This window comes from Lutjanus erythropterus, chromosome 7, assembly GCF_056507025.1.
Source record: "Lutjanus erythropterus isolate fLutEry1 chromosome 7, fLutEry1.hap2, whole genome shotgun sequence".
Classification (NCBI taxonomy): domain Eukaryota; kingdom Metazoa; phylum Chordata; class Actinopteri; order Lutjaniformes; family Lutjanidae; genus Lutjanus; species Lutjanus erythropterus.
The window spans coordinates 14,761,881-14,780,853 of NC_139323.1; the positions used below are offsets into that span (position 1 = coordinate 14,761,881).

Here is an 18,973-nt window from a genome sequence, read left to right on the forward strand (position 1 = left end):
TTTACCTTCTGTAATGAATTAGTTATTCTATTTTACATTGTCAAGCTTTATGACCTGGTGACAGAATATAGTTCACAGTTCTAGAGAGAGCAACTCCTGGGAAGTCATCAGGTTGACTAGCTTGTAGTCGTACTAGTACTACCTGACTACTAATAGAGTATGCATTCACATCACTTCCTCACTGGAACGCCTCCTCAGTTGGACTGAGGGGCAAAACATCCTGCAACACCATGGATGTATAAAGGAGAACTGGATACAGCATTAGAGTGCTTCTCAGTGGCGCAAGAAACCAACTTCTGCCTATGAGCTTCTGCTTGTGTTTTGACGTTGTGCAGCCCGTGGAGCAAGTACAGCAAAGACTTCCTTCTGTCAAGCGTCTAACTTCTGGTTTAGTCCTCCTTGAATTTAAGAAACTTGAAATGAGATAAAATCATACTTGTAGACTTTCTAAATGTTATTGGTCCAAATGAATCAAATCCTGATATTAAAGCAAACCATATATGTATATACCACTTTACAGCCACTTCTTTCACAATGTAAGTTTATGGGAAAAAGTCTTTTTGGGCTGTAGAGCATCATGTGACATTGTCATTACATGGTTTAGCCACTAAGTCAAATCGACTTCAAAGCCCAGCACACTTCCCTTGGACTTATGAAAAAAGCTGCCTTTAGGAGAGGAAACTATGAACCTGGGAATAAAATGATTATCTGCATAACTTAAATGTTGGACTCAACAGTAATTCTGACAGCTTACCAAAGAAACTTTGGTCCATGGACACTGACCTGGCCAGGAATTGGGTTTCCAGACATTTATATGTACCTGATTTTGCTGTTGGAGAAATATGCAAAAGCCTGGACGCTTGGTAGTACCGTTACTGTCGGTGAGGAGTATATGGACAGTTCTGTACAGATGTTTTTGCTTAATGACATTATTGGAGAGACTTTCCAACATGACTTGATACAAAATGGTACTCACAAATCCATGTTTCAGTGCCTGCATTTCAGTTGTTTCTGTGAAGTTTTTTTTTTAGCTTTTGAATATATTTGTACAATAACACCACTCAATCATCTTTTCACTCTGCAAACTGTGACATCATATGCAAACCCTCTACCATGTGTTTCATTAAGCAAAACATTAAATATTTGTCCAAATCCTGATGTTTGTTTAACATGACTACCACCCAAAGTGTGACTTAAATTCAAATGGGCTGCCTTGATTGGAAGGAATGTCAACATTTTATTCACCTGTGACCTCCAGAGGGACTGTGTCCTGCTCGTCATTGATGCCCACCACGACCTCACAGCGGTACAGGCCGGAGTCACTGGAACGTAGTCCTGACAGAGCAAGACTGGCGTTGTAGCGGTTCTCATTGTAACCAGGCAGTGTGACACGACCCTGGAAGGCCTTCTTCACCTGTGGAAGGAGGAGGAGGAGGGAGAGGGATGATAAAAATGAGGGAGGAAAACAAGTGACCCAGTCATATATTTCCAAAAACCCCGACAGCAGACATTTCACATTCTCAGCCTTCATTGTACCTTGACCACATTGTCTTTGGCCACCAGGACAGACTGTTCCTTCTGCAGGCCGTCGGAACCTCTCTGGCCCCAAACCTTGGTCCATTTGATCCTGGGGGGCTCATGGGATGAACTGGGGCGGAGAGTGAAGAGGCAGGGGAGGAGAATGGTTTTGGACAGCTCCTCACTAATGGTCTGATGGGTCACCTTCCGCATATTCACCACGGTGTCGGCGTTGGTTAAGCCTGAGGAGAGGAGAGGAGAAGAGAAGAGAGAGAAGAGAAGAGAGGAGAGGAGAATCAATGCCATCTTGTAAATGAAGCCCCGGGACGTTATTTCTCATTATGCTGAAAAAAGGTTAGTTAATTGCTTCTTGTAGAAGAAAACATGCTGTCCTTCCAGGTTCTTTTGTTCCATCAGATTGTCCTGGTTGACGAGTAAAAGGGAAAGAACAGAGGCTCACTGTGTCTCCATGATTATTGGTCATTGATCCAACAGGCCATTACTGTGCTACCTGAACTGTGGGAGGCAGGCCTGCACTGTGGAGGGAAGATATCAAAAGTCCTTTCATAAGCCATACATCAAACCTGGATATGCATTATGGAATCAATATCAACCACCTCTTTGCAGCTTAAAGCACCACCATCATAGAGATAAAAATATTACTTTCATCAAACCAACTAAAGACAGAGGGAAAGGATATCATTAAGGTGTGCAGCTCTGGTATCAACAGTTTTGTTCTGCAAAATTCTGCATTGTTCCACTGCATTTTTCTTTGTTTTCTTTCCTCCCATCCACTGTAAAACTAATTTTATACTGGTAGAGTCATATCATACTTTATTATTACACTCTAATCCTGTGTCACCTTGCCGTAAAAGACAGCGGTGGCTCATTTGCATTTCAGAGCAAATGTGAATTCCACTCTTACAAAACAGCAGTACAGGCTATCATCTCTGAGCTCTATCTGCTTCTGTTTATCCAGTGTGCACAGTGTGTGAATGAGTTTACCTGTAACGCCTTAAACCCCATCTTTTCTTGCTTCCTTATCAGTCACTATTCCCTTTCTTCTCACTACTGAGAATGCTGGCAAATACATGTTACTATGTGTAATATAATTCACCCCAACACATGCATTTTCAGTCAGCGAGCCACTTTATAGCCACACTAGTGCTGCTGTAGGGATTAGACGATGTCTGCTAAGGGCATATGATGATATTCACAATGAAACACAAGAGCAAAAGCGAGCAAAAGAGGTGGAACGCACTGGTCAAAATGCAATGTTGGAACGTGCCAGCTGTCATCTGACAACGAGATACACCACAGATCTGTTCATTGAGATTAACCTCAAACTCTTCAAATTCTTGCATCTCAAGTTTCTAATTGGACTGTAAACAATTACCGGTATGAGGAAGAAAGTTTTGGCCATTAATCCAATTTTCGCTGGCTGCATCAGAAAACCCCAAAAAACTGCCCGTTGCCCCCCGAGGCTAAATCGTATATAGACAATCGCCAGTGGGTCAGAGACTGACATGTTAGCACTGTCATTGTGACCATGTTTGTGCACCTATTTTAGGATTTATCTTAAAGTATTAAGCTTAGTTCCTTCCTTTAATAAAACAAACAATTAAACAAAAAAAGTTCTCCCACAGTGACAGTCAGAAACTATATAAATTATAAACAAATTTAATCAGGAGAAAAGTTATGTTTGAGTTATATTAACGAGGCAGAGCAAAATTAACCAGGTGGTGGAAATCTAATGTCAAGCTGTTAAGAATGAGTGAAGCAAGAAAAGATAAAGAGAAGAGAGGGAAACGTAAAAGAATGAAAGAGCAGCAAGGAGCAGGTGGGCGGAACAGACAGTGTGGTCGAACGTTGGAGAAAATAAGCCTATTGATTTCTTTTCATTAGTGTCAGTTTCCATAGCACACTTTTCTGTGTGTCCTGCTCCACTCCTGTTTGATTGGATGCACGTTAAAGTGCTACACGCTACAGGGGCAGCTCCTCGTGTCTGTAATTAAATGGCAGATTGGTGGAACAATGTTTTTCCAGCGGTCACAGGCACACCGCTGCGCGAGTCGCTCAACCTCTTCATCCCTCTCTCTCCTCTGTCATTTTTCTCCCCATCGCCTGCCACTCTCTTTCTCCTCTTCCTCCCCTGCAGCACGGCCACCTGCCAGCTTTCAGATGAGCATTTTCAGTTTCACTACTCACCTACTTATTTCCCATCTGGAAATCTTGTGTTTGTTTTATCTTCGTTCTCTATATATAAAGATATATAGTGTTTATTATTTTTTTTTAAATTTTATTTTGACAATTTGATGCAGAGAAAAATTCACGTTATGATTCAACTTTGAATCAGTTCTGGTGACACTGTGCGTAAGAGGGTCAGGAAGCTGTCATAACCATGTCATAACAGCTGTCATGAACCTGAAGGAGTCTTTATAAATACTTACGGCTGCCTCGCCATAGGTGTCAATTTAATGCATACTGACAGTTTGACATTATCACACTTATAGAAACTGTACAGATTCATGTGTTAAGATTACATTAAACAGTCTAATGTGTATGTATGAAATGTGAGACAGTTATAATTTATCATGAATTTCTCCCTGATCTAAAATAAGTTGTAAGATTTGAACTTGTTATGAGGATGTCATTAAATGTTATGAAGCCAGTTTACAGAATTACCTGATGTTTGATTAATTCAAGTTGTAATGAAAATGACATTATTAGGTTATGTTGTCTTGGTTGTCATGACAAAGAAACTTTTATCTTAGTTGATGTCAAGTTGTCTTAATAAAGACATAGTTGGCTTGATTAATGTCAAGTGGTCAAAACAAAGATATCTCAAGTAATGTAAACTTTCTATTAAAAATAGAGACATAATTGACCAGCTGACAGACTCTATGTTATGACACACGTCATGACACGGTTCAGACTTGTGCACACCCTTTCAAAAACAGCGTTACCTCAGTTTCCTCCTTTTTTACTGCCAATTTTGCCAGAAGTGGATGTACCGTGTGTGTGTGTGCGTGCCTGTGTGCCTATGTGTGTGTGTGTCCTAGAATGCTCTCACAAGTGAAAACATCTCATCACTCATTCGCTATTCATGGAGCATCAAATGCACACCCTCCACCCTAAACACACACCTACACACGCACATGTCTTTAAAGGCATCATTTTTCATCCCTTACTGGATGGTTAATGTGCCTTTGAGTACACACAAATGGCAGACTTGTGAATAGCCGTCATTGCTCATTCCTGCAGCCACTGATGCTGCTGCAGTTGCTCAAGCTAAGAGGCTGAGTGTCTCACCGCTGATAACTTAACATCAGCCCTCCTTTCCGTTCCCACAGATACATAAACACACACGAATACCCACTTCTCCGCTTCTCCCACTGACATCATCTTAGACAAGCGCCACTTGTCTAACTCCCTCACCAACTGATCTATGTTGCTCCGTGTGGCAGCACCAAACGGGATTTGTGCTCTGAAATGGCCTCTCATTTCCCACTTGAGAGGAGTTCGGCCCAGCGAGTGAGGTGACCTGTGAAACAAAATGCATGAGGCTTTCAGAGGCAGAAGGATAAAAACAGATGAGAGGGGATGCAGGGTGGGGAATAAACAAGCAAAGGGGGTACAATGACTGATCAAAAACAATTTTTCTGATTGTATTTCTTGCGTGTGCAGAAAAATCATTTTGAAGCAGCATAGTTGAATGATAAGATTGATACATATCAGGTATCATTAAGTATCAGGTTACAGGTTAAATATCAGGTTACATTAAGCAGCCAGTTAGCTTAGTTTAGCACAAACACTGGAAACGGGGAAAACAGCTAAGCTCGCTCTGTCTGACGGTAACAAAATCCACCAGTAAGTTCAGTAATTGATAGGGTTGTTCTGATGCCGACACCAGCATCAGAATACCAGTGTCAGGACCGATGTCGGTGTAATTTGTTAACTGGATATTAGACTCACATCACCGATCAGTGTCATGTGTGGACATCCACGTACCCACAGACTTGTCTGCGGACCTTTCTACGTGCCCATTACAGACACAAATCACCTCAAAGTGGTATAAACAAAACCAATACGCGTCTGTCCACAGCTGACCATGTACGGATCTGCTCAGAACCATAATAGAGTCCTTTTTGTAGCCATATTGTGGTAAAGAGAAGCCTGGGTCAAGAGGAGGAAAAAACTGTTGGATTATCTATTTCCCAGTAAGAGTTTCTCCAGGAGTTGCTGGTCTGTATGGAGCTAACGCTGCAAATCTGATCAACAGTACTGTAAGTCCTCTGTGTATATATTTTACACAACCTCTTTGTTACTGAACTGCAAATACAGATGCTGTTATTTTAAACTTTATTTCCTGATTTGGTTTGGTTCAGTTTTATGAGGATCCTTTTTGACTCGTCTGTCTTTTGTGTTTGTGAGCTGGATGGAAACAAAACAGCAAAACAAAACAACAACTGGAAACAAAACAGACTCTGAGTGAATTGAACTCTGAGATGAAATGAAAGGTACTGGTACTGGATCAGTACTCAGTACTGGCTGAATACAATGTTCAGTTAATGGAATGATTGGTATCCTGATGGAAATAATTGTATTTCTAATGGAATCTCTATAATTGACATCTATACTTAGTCACATTTTGAGAGAGCCAGGTGATTACAGTGTTAATGCTAAACCAAGCAAACCAATTGTAACTTGATATTTACCATACAGATGTGAGAGGGGTATCAACCTTCTCATCTAATGCACTACAAGAAAAAGAAAAAATGTATTTTCCAAAATGATGAACTATTGCTTTAAGTTAATTACCAAGTATCTCTTATATTATTTGTTTTAATATTTGTTATTTATCATTTTTGTCAAGACAGTTTTTTTTCTTGCAGGGTTCACATCACATTCACTTCATTTTATTAACAAAGACACTCTGCAAGTTAAAATGATTTTGTTACACAAAAGTGGCTCTCTCAAAACAGTTCGTGGTCCACAAGGCCGGCGCAGTGATGTGCTCTGCAATAGGAGAGGTTGTAGAGGAAAATTGATTTACTTTTGAATTTGTTTTACTTGATAGCGGCAGCAATGTACTTTTCTGTCACCCCGACAGAGGAAAAAACAGATGCCATGGAAAAGATGAACAAGCACAATTGACTCCAGCATAACACAGTGTAGGATTGTGAGCGGTGGAAGGAAGCGAGCGAGGGGAAATACATAAACAAAAAATGGAAGTGAAAAATGCTGGAGGCTTGTGTAACGGGGAAATTGGAGTGATGTGATGTGGAAAAGGAGTCAAGAGGATATGATGGAAAAAGTAGAGATGCACTTTTGTGATTCAGCAGTAGGTGTGTCAAGACTGACATAGTGACACGTTCATGCTCAAACACACACACACACACACACACACACACACACACACACACACACACACACACACACACACACACACACACACACACTTAAAGAACACGTCTTTCATAAGAGTCTATCAGATTTCACTCCCTGCTGTCACTTTCTTTGCTTTATCCCCCTTGAGGATGTGGGACTCATCTTTGTTTACCACACACTCACGCATGTAGCCCTCTTGCTCACACACACACATGCACGCACACACACACACACACACACACACACACACACACACACACACCTAAAGTGCAGTCCCAGAAGACAATCAAACTGCAATTTCTCAACCACCTTGCCGAGAGCTTGCTAGGAACAAAAAAGGGCAAATTTATTCTTTAGCTAAGAGGCATCGATAATGTTTAATCTGCTTGCCAGTTTCTTGCCAGGTTCCACCTGGATAAGCACCATTTGGGTAACATTATGCTACTTATGTTGCCAATAGCAAGACGGTGTCACAAATGAAGCCAACCAAGCTTTACAATCACAATCTCATTCACATTCTCTCTCCCTTTTTACTCTTTCTGTCCACTTTATTTGGACAAATGTTTATCTTCGTTTTCTGGCTGGTGCTGCAATTTGCACAACTAAAATAAAATGAAATCAACTGCAGATCCTCTCTTGAAAAACCTAAATTACATCATGAAGGACTCTACCAATAGCAATGAAATGACACACAATAAAATGTAATAAAATTCCAGGTGATTAATATTACTGTTTCACATTTCAATTGCTGTGATAACCGTGTTTGATTACAAATCCGTGAAAAATTCTAATCAACCACAGTTAGCAACAGTCTCCCATATGCAGGATCAGCAGCATTGTGGGTTTGTTTTGTGTCAATGAAGAGTGACATCACAAAGGGCATGATGCCAGTGGATGGCGGTGCCAAATTTGAAGAAATTCCCTCCAAGCATTCCTGAGATACCACAGTTCATCCTTGAGTCCTAGCAGACATTTGAGCAAAGTTTGAAGAAACTATCTCAAGGTGTTCTTGAGATATCTCATTCTGGAGAATGGGGCAAACAGATGGATGGACGACCCGAAAACGTAACGCCTCTGGCCACAGTTGTCACCAGTGCAAAGGTCACAGTGACCTTAGACCACCAACATCTAATCAGTTCAGTCCTGAGTCCAAGTGAACATTTATGCAGAATTTGAAGAAGTTCTTTTAAGGCGTTCTTGAGCTATCGTGTTCAAAAGAATGGGATGGACAGGCAACTCAAAAATAATGCCTCTGGCCACGGCTGTTGCTGGTGCGGAGGCGTAAAAACATTGCTCTCCTCCTTCGTCGTAATGAATGTAAACTCTGCCTGATGCCACTGCTATATCGAATCTGCATTTAGATAGAAATGTTATCACAAGCTTAACCCCCAAGAGACTGTCTTTTGTTTGGATATCTATCTGTGTTTCATATTGTTCTTTGTCACCCTATTCTAACACGCTCACCTGGCTGCTGGGTGATAAAAAGGAGAGGAAATACTGATGATGAATGTCAATACAAAGCGAGGAAAAGTGCCGAAAAAGAGCATGTGTTCAGTGAAACACGTCCATTGGAAAAGATTGGCTAGTACAGTCCAAGCCAGTGCAGTGGAACTCTTAAAAATGTTGGCAGGCCATCGTTTATTGACCTCATCGTGTGTCTTTGTGTGTCGGTATGAGTGCTGAGAAGGCCAAGGTGTGAGAGGACACACCCTCCACCTCCTTTTCCACTTCCAACGGCTTGCAGATAGAGCTCAGATTTTCTTATTTTCTTTCTGCTGCTTCTCAGTGGCATCTACGCGATCATCACCGTTGGCCCATCTGTCTTCGCTTTGCTCCGGAATTATTAAACACAGTCGGAGAGCCTTTATGTGGCTGGCACGGAGCTGCACACAGACACAGGGTGGGCGGTAACGGGCATTTTCACTGTAATAGGAACACAATTGCGAACATCTTTCCTTGTTCTCTCCCTCTCTTTCTTATTCTTTCTCGCTCTCCTTCTTTTCTGAGGTGCCTGCAGTGGGTTTCTTCGCTGATAAAGGCCCCTTTGTCTTCAATTTGCCCACATCAAACCTGTCAGCCTGCCAGTCAAGAGCTACCGGGACTGATCGAGTGCATCCCCTCCTGTCGTCACCACTCCACTCCTGCTGACTGCGTGTCAGCTGATTATGTGTTTGTGTACGTGCGTGAGTTTGTGCAGATGTGTGTGTAGGTCATAAATCATGACAGATGAGCTGTCTGACCGAGGCGTCCCACGATTAGTTGACGACTGTGTTAAGAAATGACAGCGGATACAACACAAGCAACTGGGCTGCAGCAGGCTTGAGTCGTCCTAGTTTTTGTAATTCTCAGTTTATTTTTCATCTGGAGCTGATCAATGTGGGTTAATTCAAGAGGGCAGAAGAGGTCAAGAGTTTTAATTTGACGTAATGATAATGCTTTTTCAGATTTACTTCCTAAAAAAAGAACTATACAATTTACTACTAAGTATAGGGAAAAGAGAGACACAGTTTCTTTATTTCCATTTTAGCTTCTAGGCATGATTGAAGAGGTTATACTATACAATCCTATCTGCAAAATATACTTGCTTACTATAATATACATTCTGAACTGATTTACACTGGGAAACAGGCAGCAATATCATGTGAAAATTATTTGAAATTTCAGCTTTCATGAGTTTCAACAAAAATGTAGATCTCTATATCTATTATATTGATGTAGAGCTGCCTTTATTCAAAACTTTGCAAATCTCCACTGGTTGCATCTGGCAGTTCTAGATGCTTCACCATCTGTTGCCTGGTGGATATCTGCACTCTTTATCTGCATTTTGAAGTTGCAGCTTGTAGAGGTGGAGCCAGTCTTAATGACTTTATAAACTGTTGGGCAGTTTAATAAAAAAAATAATACTAATGAAAATATTTTATTTGTGGAGAAATATTTTGCATGTAAAATATGACCCTGCAAAGTAACAACAGCGGCCAAATAAATGCAGTAAACATACAATATTTCCCTCTAAAATGTGTTGGAGCTTAAGTATTAAGTAGATAAATAAAATGAAAATACTTAAAATTCTCTTCCCATTCTTCCTAATAAATAATATTAAATTATAGTGTGTTTTTGGCTTGATCCCCAATAACAACAAATTGATTGATCTTATTTTATCATCTAAAGGAATACAAACCAAAATGAAAGGAAGTTACGGTTGAAATGCTATAAATACTGAATGGGCAAAAAAAGAACTGAACAGAAAAGTGTAAAGTGAAACTATTTGGGACGAGCAGGGAGAAGTTGAATCATTTTTTTATCTTCTGATATGAATAAAACATCTCAAGGACGACGGCGGCATGTGTGGGTTTGTTTTTGCGCGAGCGGCTGGTCTGACAAAACTGCTCGCTGTCTTTCTTGTTTTGTTGCGGGATGTGGAGAAACGCGTCCTTTTAACAAGACCTTGGATGATGCACAGAGACAAATGGAGAAAACAAGGGACATGGAGAAAGTAACATGAAAACAGCGCTGGCTGCTCTTAAACACTGATATGTTGTCGTTTAGGAAGAGAGAAGGATGCTGAGACCGCCCTGATCAAGCCCGAAAATTATAACCATGGCAACAGAGGCACCACAAATGGAAAGAGGGGGGAAAGAGCTTCTGAGGGCACAACACACACGCACATACACACATTTAACTATGTGCTTTGGGGGTGGCCTCTTCAAAGACCAGATCTGAGGCTATGTACTGTATAATGTAAACTGAATGAAGGGAGACTGGTTTCTTCCATCTTTTTCTACTGTGTTTGATCACTGGTCTGTGTTTCACTGCAGTGCAGATGACTTTCACCCACCCAGGAAGTACACACACCCTCAAATATGCAAAGACATACACAGACACACAAATAAAGAAGCAAAGTTATACACACAATCAGATGTACGCAAACCATGCCAAGATGTGGTGAAGTCTTCTGCATCTGTGTCTGCGTGTGTGCTCATTCATGTTGCCTGTCTAGGCACAGCAGGTCTGCCAGGCGGACATCACGCAGGGTTTGGAAATGAAGTCTCCATGCTGACATTCTCTCGCATGAGATCTTCTCCCCGCAAAAATCCTTCCAACTCTCACCTGCCTCCTCCTTCCTTACCCGTCCTTCCCCTCTCATTTGCCTCATGTTTTTTTTTTTTTTATTGGGCTCTCTTTCTCCTCTCCAAACATTCCTGTCTTTTTGTGTCTTTGTCTCTTGCGCTGTTGTTTCCCATCTCCTTTCCTCCTTCAGTTTTCTCTTTTGTCAACCCAGGGTTTCTACAGCAATTTTTAACTTTCATTTTCTCTTTTTGTCAATAAAAACAATGTAAGGGACCAGTGTGTGGGATTTAGTGGTATCTAGTGGTGAGTAGGGCTGTGAAGATAACCACATTATCGACAGCATCAATAACGGTGTGTTGATAGCAATGCCCCGTCCACATGATGCCTACTGTGGAGTTGAGCTCATAAAACTGATCAAAATTTTACTTTGAATGGTCAATCTCATGTTTTTCTATTGCACAGTGGCTTTGAGACCAGCACACAGATCAACTGATACATCTATGGACCAGCACTGTCACACATGAAAAGCAAATACTCAGTCCAGGTTTGTCAATTATTTTTGAATAGAAGACAGTGTTATCCTATGGATGTAATTCCTGTAGGATGATGCAAGACCTGCATCACTGTTTGGATTTATTTTCCAGTAATGACCTGCTAGCTGTACATTATTCCTTACATATTGTATTCCACGTCTGCCATATTCTGCCAATAATTCATTGTATATCTTACACAGTGGACCTTTAACTCAAAAGACTAACTCAAAATAAGGTGTCAAAGGTGACACTGGCACACCAGCTCTCATACCCCCTTATTTGGTGTTTAAGTGTATTCTCCCAGTTTCACAATTCCTCCACAGTTACTGTTTGCTCTAATCAACCGTCAAACCCTTTGTGACCCACACTGCCTTTTCTTGTCTCCTCCTCCTCTTGGTGACAATTATTAACCATCTCACTGCAGCTCTCTCCCTGCCTGAGTTGACTCCCACCAGGCCGTGTCAGGCTTCACAGGAACCCCCTGTAGGGCTGCTGCCGTGACTAATTTTGCATCTTCTGAAGCATAATGATACATTTATCTGGTGGGGCACACAGCCAACATTTTGAAATTCATAAGCACATACGCGCGCACAGGAGCACTTGTACAAAAGTGCAGGCATACTCACACTATCATCAACACACACACACACACACACACACACACACACACACACACGTAGAAAAAGCTCACCCCTAATCTGTTACCCTCCCCCACTTCCTGCCCTCTTTCCAATCTCTGGGCTGTCAAGCAAAGTGTCACGGGGTGAGCTTTAGTGCCAACCCTCCCAGAAGTCCTCAACCTCCCATCGACTATTTCCAGAGTCACTCAGTCGAGAAAAAAAGCAGAATATGCAGGAATGGAGCGACAAAGCAACAAAGGGAGATGTTAATGCCCTTAAAACCTAAACACCTCCCATGCAGAGGCAGGGAGTGTGTATTTGCATGATATATACATCCTGACAGGCACATGTGAGAATGTTATCAAGCTCCTGTTTGTGTTGTGTGTGTGGGCTAGGGTGCGTCCACCTCGGTGCGTTGGCTGCACAAACTACCTGGCAGATGTAACTTGAGGGTTTCCGCACAAACACACACACACATACAGAAAAGACATAGCAGTTGGCTTCATTTTCATCATCTCTCTGCCTGCAGATCTGAGCCGAGTCACAGAAAGGCCTCAGTGCCAGGGCCGGTGATTTTTTTTTTTTTTTACCTCCACAGAAGGCAGAAACAATGCAATACAGAGAGGAGCAGACGGTCTGGGAGGCCAGTGAGAGCACTGAGGGGGCGTGCAGTCTGTCCTGCATACGCACAAACACATGCAGACACACACAGACACACAGCAGGGGAGTACAAGGAGAGTATGGAGAGGATAAAGATGGACTCGGCGATGCACATGCTTGTACTGCATACCCTTCCCTGCAGAGGTCTATGCAATAGGCAGATAAAACTGACAAATTAACAGATAGGTAGGCTGTTCATCGACTGGAGCAGATGTGAAGATTGACAAACGGCTCAGAGTTTCACACAAGTTTCTGTGTAAGCCACACTGAAGCCTCCATAACTGTCTTTTCATAACATGTTTCCCTGTCCTTCTCTCAGCACAGTGAGGGTTTAAAGAAGTCAGTAAAATAGATGTGCAAACAAATGCAAAATGTCAAGCCTCTCTCCAGAGCTTGGATAACTTGCTGACACATAATGAGAGGATTAAGATCCTAAACTCTGACTTGTCAGCCATATCAAAGCGAATTTTAATGAGCTCTGTGAATATACATTTGAAATAAATATCTCAAAGATTTAACAAAATATCAAAATTATGTCCCTCTCTTCGAAATGGCTGAGAGGATGAATGTGAGCTTTGGAGATCTCAGATTTGTTTTTCTTCTTTACATCTCATATTTTTGGCTCTTTTCAGAAGTGCTGTTGGGGTAATTATAAGCAGATGAAACAGGAGGAATTAGTGGGCTGGTGGCTGAGCTGTGAAGGTCTGTCAAGTGTTTGAGATATGAACACTGTTACAGAGAGAAACATAATGGAGTAGACTGACTGACATGCATAAAAAATGTCGACGTGACTGAGGAGACTTATACTTACAACACTACAGACTGCTGCCTAGGGACGGGTACTGAATTGCTATATGTCTGGTGCCTACTGACTCATAATGCAGATTTTGGTGCTTCATTTTAGAGCCATGTGAGCTGTCTGTTGACATAGTTGTCCTTTGGTGCAGACATTGCAGACAACAGAAGCTTCACCACCTGTTCCATCACTAGTTGATATTACAGCACTTCTCTTTCTACATGGCTCTGACAACCAGTGACATTAGCCTAACGTTGGCTAGCAGATGCTACGAGCTGTAGCTTAAATTTGTTAGGTGTTTTGTATTTATTTATATTTATATATTTAAGTATACTTTTTTGTTTGTTTTTTCTCTCCTTGGACCAAAAACCCAACAGCCTTTTACCTTGAAATCAAATGCTCATTGCTCTGAAAAGCACAGGCCCTGTCCATGGTGCTGAATCAGTGGGAGCGTTGCCATCAATCTGTCTAACCTTACACAAAATGACATTTAAAGCAATTTTACTGTTACAGATAAATTTCCAGTGTCACAATAAAATCAGGAGAGGTTTACCTCAGATATTCCCGTCACTCAGTCAGAGCTGCTTTAACAGCCTACACTGGTCTGTTATCACAATTTTACCTCTTCAGGCCTCCTGCAGTTATTGAAATTAAACACTGTTTAGCGAAAATATGTGTGGTGGAACTAACAAGCTGAAAAGGTTGGTAAGGGCTGTTTAACAGTGCATTGTGTTTCACAAGCTCATCATGTATATGTGTGTACATTTAATGTAAAATCTTAAACCAAAAAGTTGTAAAGTAAGTAAAACTAGGAGCTACACCTGTCAAATGAATGTAATGGCTTAAAAATTGTAATATCTCATTCTGAAATGTAGTGGAGAAGTACCAAGAAGCACTCAATGGAGGTGACTTTACTTGACTTCAATGGAGTCAAGTAAAGTACAAGTACCTCAGAACTGTACTCAAGGTTTAATGGCATCTAGCTGTGAGCTTGTGCATTGAAAAAAAACTTGTATTACCCTCCATTTCCAAGACACACTAAACTACAAAAAAAATATGCAGCAAAAAAGGCTAAACACCATGTCTTCAGCCAGTGTGTTTTGCCCATTCTGGGATACTGCCTCTATTATTCCATTTCTTCCATATTCTGCCAACAGATCTCCCTAAAACTTCATCACACTGGATCTTTAATGTGAAACATAACTAAGTATATCTGTTAATAAATATTTTAGAATAAAAAGTTAAATATTTCCCTCTCGCAAAGTCAACTCTGCACATAACAAGTCACTATTTCTGTGCAGATCTCTCTCTGTTGACTGAGTCGCCTCCAGGTAGCATGTAAACACAGATGTGAGGGTCTCGCGAGATCTCGTACATACCGTGTGGCGCTGCTTGTGCGAGAGCCTGTGTACCCGCTTCAGGCGTGTGCACGCGGATCAGGTCTGAGAGGCTACAGTTGATATTTAGGCTAAAAACATGGTGTAAATGGCGTCTTTTTGGGTCAAATTTTAATGTCACAGCTTACGGACACTTCGATTACATCACACGAGCAGTATGGAGACATTTTGTGGGGGTTTTTTGTGTTCTTTTTTTACATTTTAAAACTCGTCACTGTTCACTTCAATTGTACTGGATTTGGCTGCATCGCTGTTTTCCTCTGAAACTGCAGTAGCTGCAGTAGGTAGAAAGCCTGAAAACAGTTTTTGAGTCCCATGTTTCGTTTTGTGTCCTCAGCCCCTCCCACTAGACAAGCAGCACGCCCTTCATGAGCCAAGCAGTTTACTGAGGCTATCCTGAGCGAGCGGTGTGTAATAAAACAGACACCTGACAGTAAAAAAACACCAAAAGAGGAGATAAACTACATTTAAAAACATCAAGATTCAGTGTGCAGATAGAAAAGTACTGAGAGCTAAACATGGAGACTTCTCTCAACACTCGCTTGGTGGAGGGCGACAGAGAGGAGGCTCACCACCGTTGGGCCACAGTCAGCAGCCAGTCAGTCAGAACAAAAGCACTGTGCCATTTACTAACCCTGTAAACAGCATGGTCAGCTCCTCCTTTACAAGCAAACATGAAGATAAATCCACTTTTTTTATTCCGAAAAGTAAAAAATAAAAAAACTAATAAACTCTGATCTCTCATGTGACAGGTCAGCACATCTGTAATTGTTTTGTGAACTGCTGCTGCAGCGGGGCTGAGAGGCAGGAGTAAAAAATACATCAACTTTTTCATCTCAAAAGTTTCAAAAACAAACGCTGGGGTCTCATCTGGCCTGTCCGCGGCTCCATGATTTCTTCGTTGTCGTTGGCTGTAGCAGGAGTGAATATAAATCCTCTTTTTAATCCCTAAAGTTTTAAACATGCACTCTGAGCTCTTCTCCTGCCAGTAAAGTAGCCGGCATCAAAGCAACCCTGGTGTTTTTTTCCTCCAGAAGCGCCAGTCTACCACAGACCCTCCTCTGAAGAGCTCTGTGTCTCAGTGTCTCTGTGTCTCTGTGTCTCAGCTCCGCCCGGTCCTCTCAGCACTCGGCAAAGCTCCGCGATACACGTGAATGAACACAACTGAAGGTGAACTCAAAAGTAACCGAGTGAGCTGACAAACTCCTGGGTTGAGTATGTTACTCATTTCTCATTTTCTCTTTATTAAAATAGCGACTTTACCTGAAGTAGTTTCTGTCACTGATTCAGAGTCTCACCAAAGGAAGGTGCACGCGCAGCTGCACTAGTAGGAGGAGTCCCCCAGGTCCTAAAAGACCTGTGATTGGTTTAAGTCTACCGTCACGAGGCAGATTCTCTAAACGCTGAAAACAGAGCCATAGAGGAGGCGCAGAAGTGTAACTCTCTCTCAGAACACCTGATTTACAATATGCTGAAACGTTTTTATGTTTTTTTTTCCCTAAATTATACCAAAACAATGTTGCCTACTAGAGCTTTAATTACAGTCAAGTCCAAACTGTACAAAAACTGATGACTGCTGATTTATGCCGACTGCTTTTGTACGGCACTTGGATGAATCTAATTTCTTCTAATTGTTTTTGCAATACTGTAATAATAAACAAAAGAACATGAGTATAAGAACATCACCTACTTACAAGGTGCATGGAGAGGGGAAACAATCAAGTTTCACCAACGTATTTGTGGCCCAAATGAAACACATTTGTCTCATAGTAATGTTAGTCTTTACATTATTTCCGGGGTAGTTTTGACCTCTAAAGAGCATACAGAACAGTATATGCAAATCTTAGACTTGAATTAATCAGCATAAATACAATACTTTGAAAACGTTTTCACAAGATATTATATCGATGTGTTCTTTCTTTTTTTCTTCCTTTCTGATTCATTCTCAACAGTTCTTGATTGAGAGTATAACAGAGGGTGATTGCGTGCTTCCAGGAGGTGTTGCTTATCTGTGATTGGAAGGACATGCTTGATTACCTTTATCACACATCACTCTGCCTCTCACCCGGTCCCTCTGCTTCCCTCCATGCTCTATAACCAGGTTTTTACGCAGATATATTCACCCCGGTTTAATTGCACCGGGGACGTCATTTATCACGTCCTGTGCATTGAAGTCTGTACATGACAGGAGGCGGATCCAAACTCACAGTGTTGACCTGTAGAAGGGTATTTTGGTCCAAGGAGATCAACATCCTGATTTGCAGGAGGGGTTGCACCAGTAGTCTATAAAATGTACAATTTGGTACATTAAATACTGATTTCAATTTAATTATTATGAATGATACCATAAATAATGAGGCAGATTGACTGCACACAGCAGAATCTGATATATCAGAGGTAATGGATCGAAACCGGATCAAATCAAATAAGACCAGGGCGTATTAATAGGCTGCATTTTCAATAGTAATAAAAATCGAACGACTGGTCTCTGCGCCATTCACAGTAAAAAGATGGATGACCTGACAGCTCCCCAAAAGTGAAACCAGAACTTGATCATCCCCAAGTAGCTGGCTGCTGTATGTGTCATAAGCCCAACCCCCTCCATGTTAGCATATGGGACATGGGCCAAAATAAAATATCAAAATACACATCAAATATTTTTTTTTTCCAGTGTTGGTTTCTGGCATTTTACATAGTTCTTATCACACTGCTGCAGGCCTCAAAAATAAGGACTGCATGCTTTCCCAGGGCATGTAAAACAAGAATTAAATGCATTGTTTTTTTCCGGAGCTGATGACAGATTCAGTTAAAGAGTGGGCCACCTTACTTCCTTCTCTTCTCTGCTGAGAGTTACACATGCTCAGTACTGCTCGGGCACTTATGGGGTAAAGATAAAGTTTGTGAGTGAGCATTCAAGTTGTCCTGGAAACAGGAGTTTAGTTGGGTGGTGCTGGAGGATGTGGGCAAAAGTCTAACTAAGTATTGTGCAGCAAGCGCTTAAACAAGAGGCGAAAGCATCGCGGTTTCTGAAAACCCCTCCACCAGGGTTTTACCGGTACATGTACAAAACATGGATGCGAAAGCTAGTCAGGTAATTACAAAACTGATCAAAGATGTCATGTTTCAAAAAACACACAGCCATTCACTGATAACTCAAGTGCAACTGCTCTTCAGCTGAAGAACAGGGTTAACCACGGTACACACTACCGCATCGGTATGGCTTATCGCCGAAATTATAATCAATAATTAACAGGGATGTAGCGGTACATTCAACTCATGATTCGGTACAATTTCCGATACTGGCTTCACAATACGATTATTTCACTTTTTTTTTTTTTAACAGAATGAATCTGCAGACAAATTATGACTGAAAAATATTCCTGAAATTATTTCTCACACAAAAAACACAACATGTCTGAGGCAGGGTGTAGCTGCAAAACAAACTATGCAATGTTTGTATATTATATATATGTATATATTTAAAAACTACAACTTTTTTCTCTTATCTTTAACAAATTAAAGAGAATCTATTTGTTGAGAGAATTTGATTTATTTTTTTATTTCTGAGGTAGAGTAAATTGCAAAACAACCCATATTTGATTTTTAAAAACAAATCCCACATCAATATAACTTAATGAATAATACAAATAAATGAAATCTCTTCAAACAAACAAACTGAGGCTTGCATGTGTTCCTAGTTTGCAGACCTGTTTGTCAGTGTGGATTTTAACAGTTTCTTTGCTCAGGCGGTGTTGACTTGAGCTTCTCACTATGTTGCCAGGTGACAAACTGCATCATGTTGGTTGTGCTACTCATGTAGGTCGTCACCCTCTTGCAATATTTGAATGGAGCCTTAATCTTGTCTGTGATCTTCTCGCCCTCTTCATTTTTAAACACATGGAGTCCTATCTTATGCTGATCTAAAGTGCAAGTGGAAAGCGCGAGGCACAATGGATTTAATTTATTCAAGGTGTGTCCAAATCCATTTTT

The 18,973-nt window shown here is 41.2% G+C and overlaps 1 protein-coding gene across 1 annotated transcript in view; it reads right to left on the reverse strand.

Moving 5' to 3' along the window:
* The window catches only part of ncanb (neurocan b), a 172,925-nt gene that overhangs the window by 132,961 nt on the left and 20,991 nt on the right, over positions 1-18,973 (reverse strand). The window contains exons 4-5 of the mRNA XM_084723209.1: positions 1,537-1,760; positions 1,246-1,414 (exon numbers count right to left, since the gene is read on the reverse strand). Of these exons, the coding sequence (XP_084579335.1) occupies positions 1,246-1,414; positions 1,537-1,760 (393 nt within the window). The remainder of the gene's footprint in view (positions 1-1,245; positions 1,415-1,536; positions 1,761-18,973) is intronic.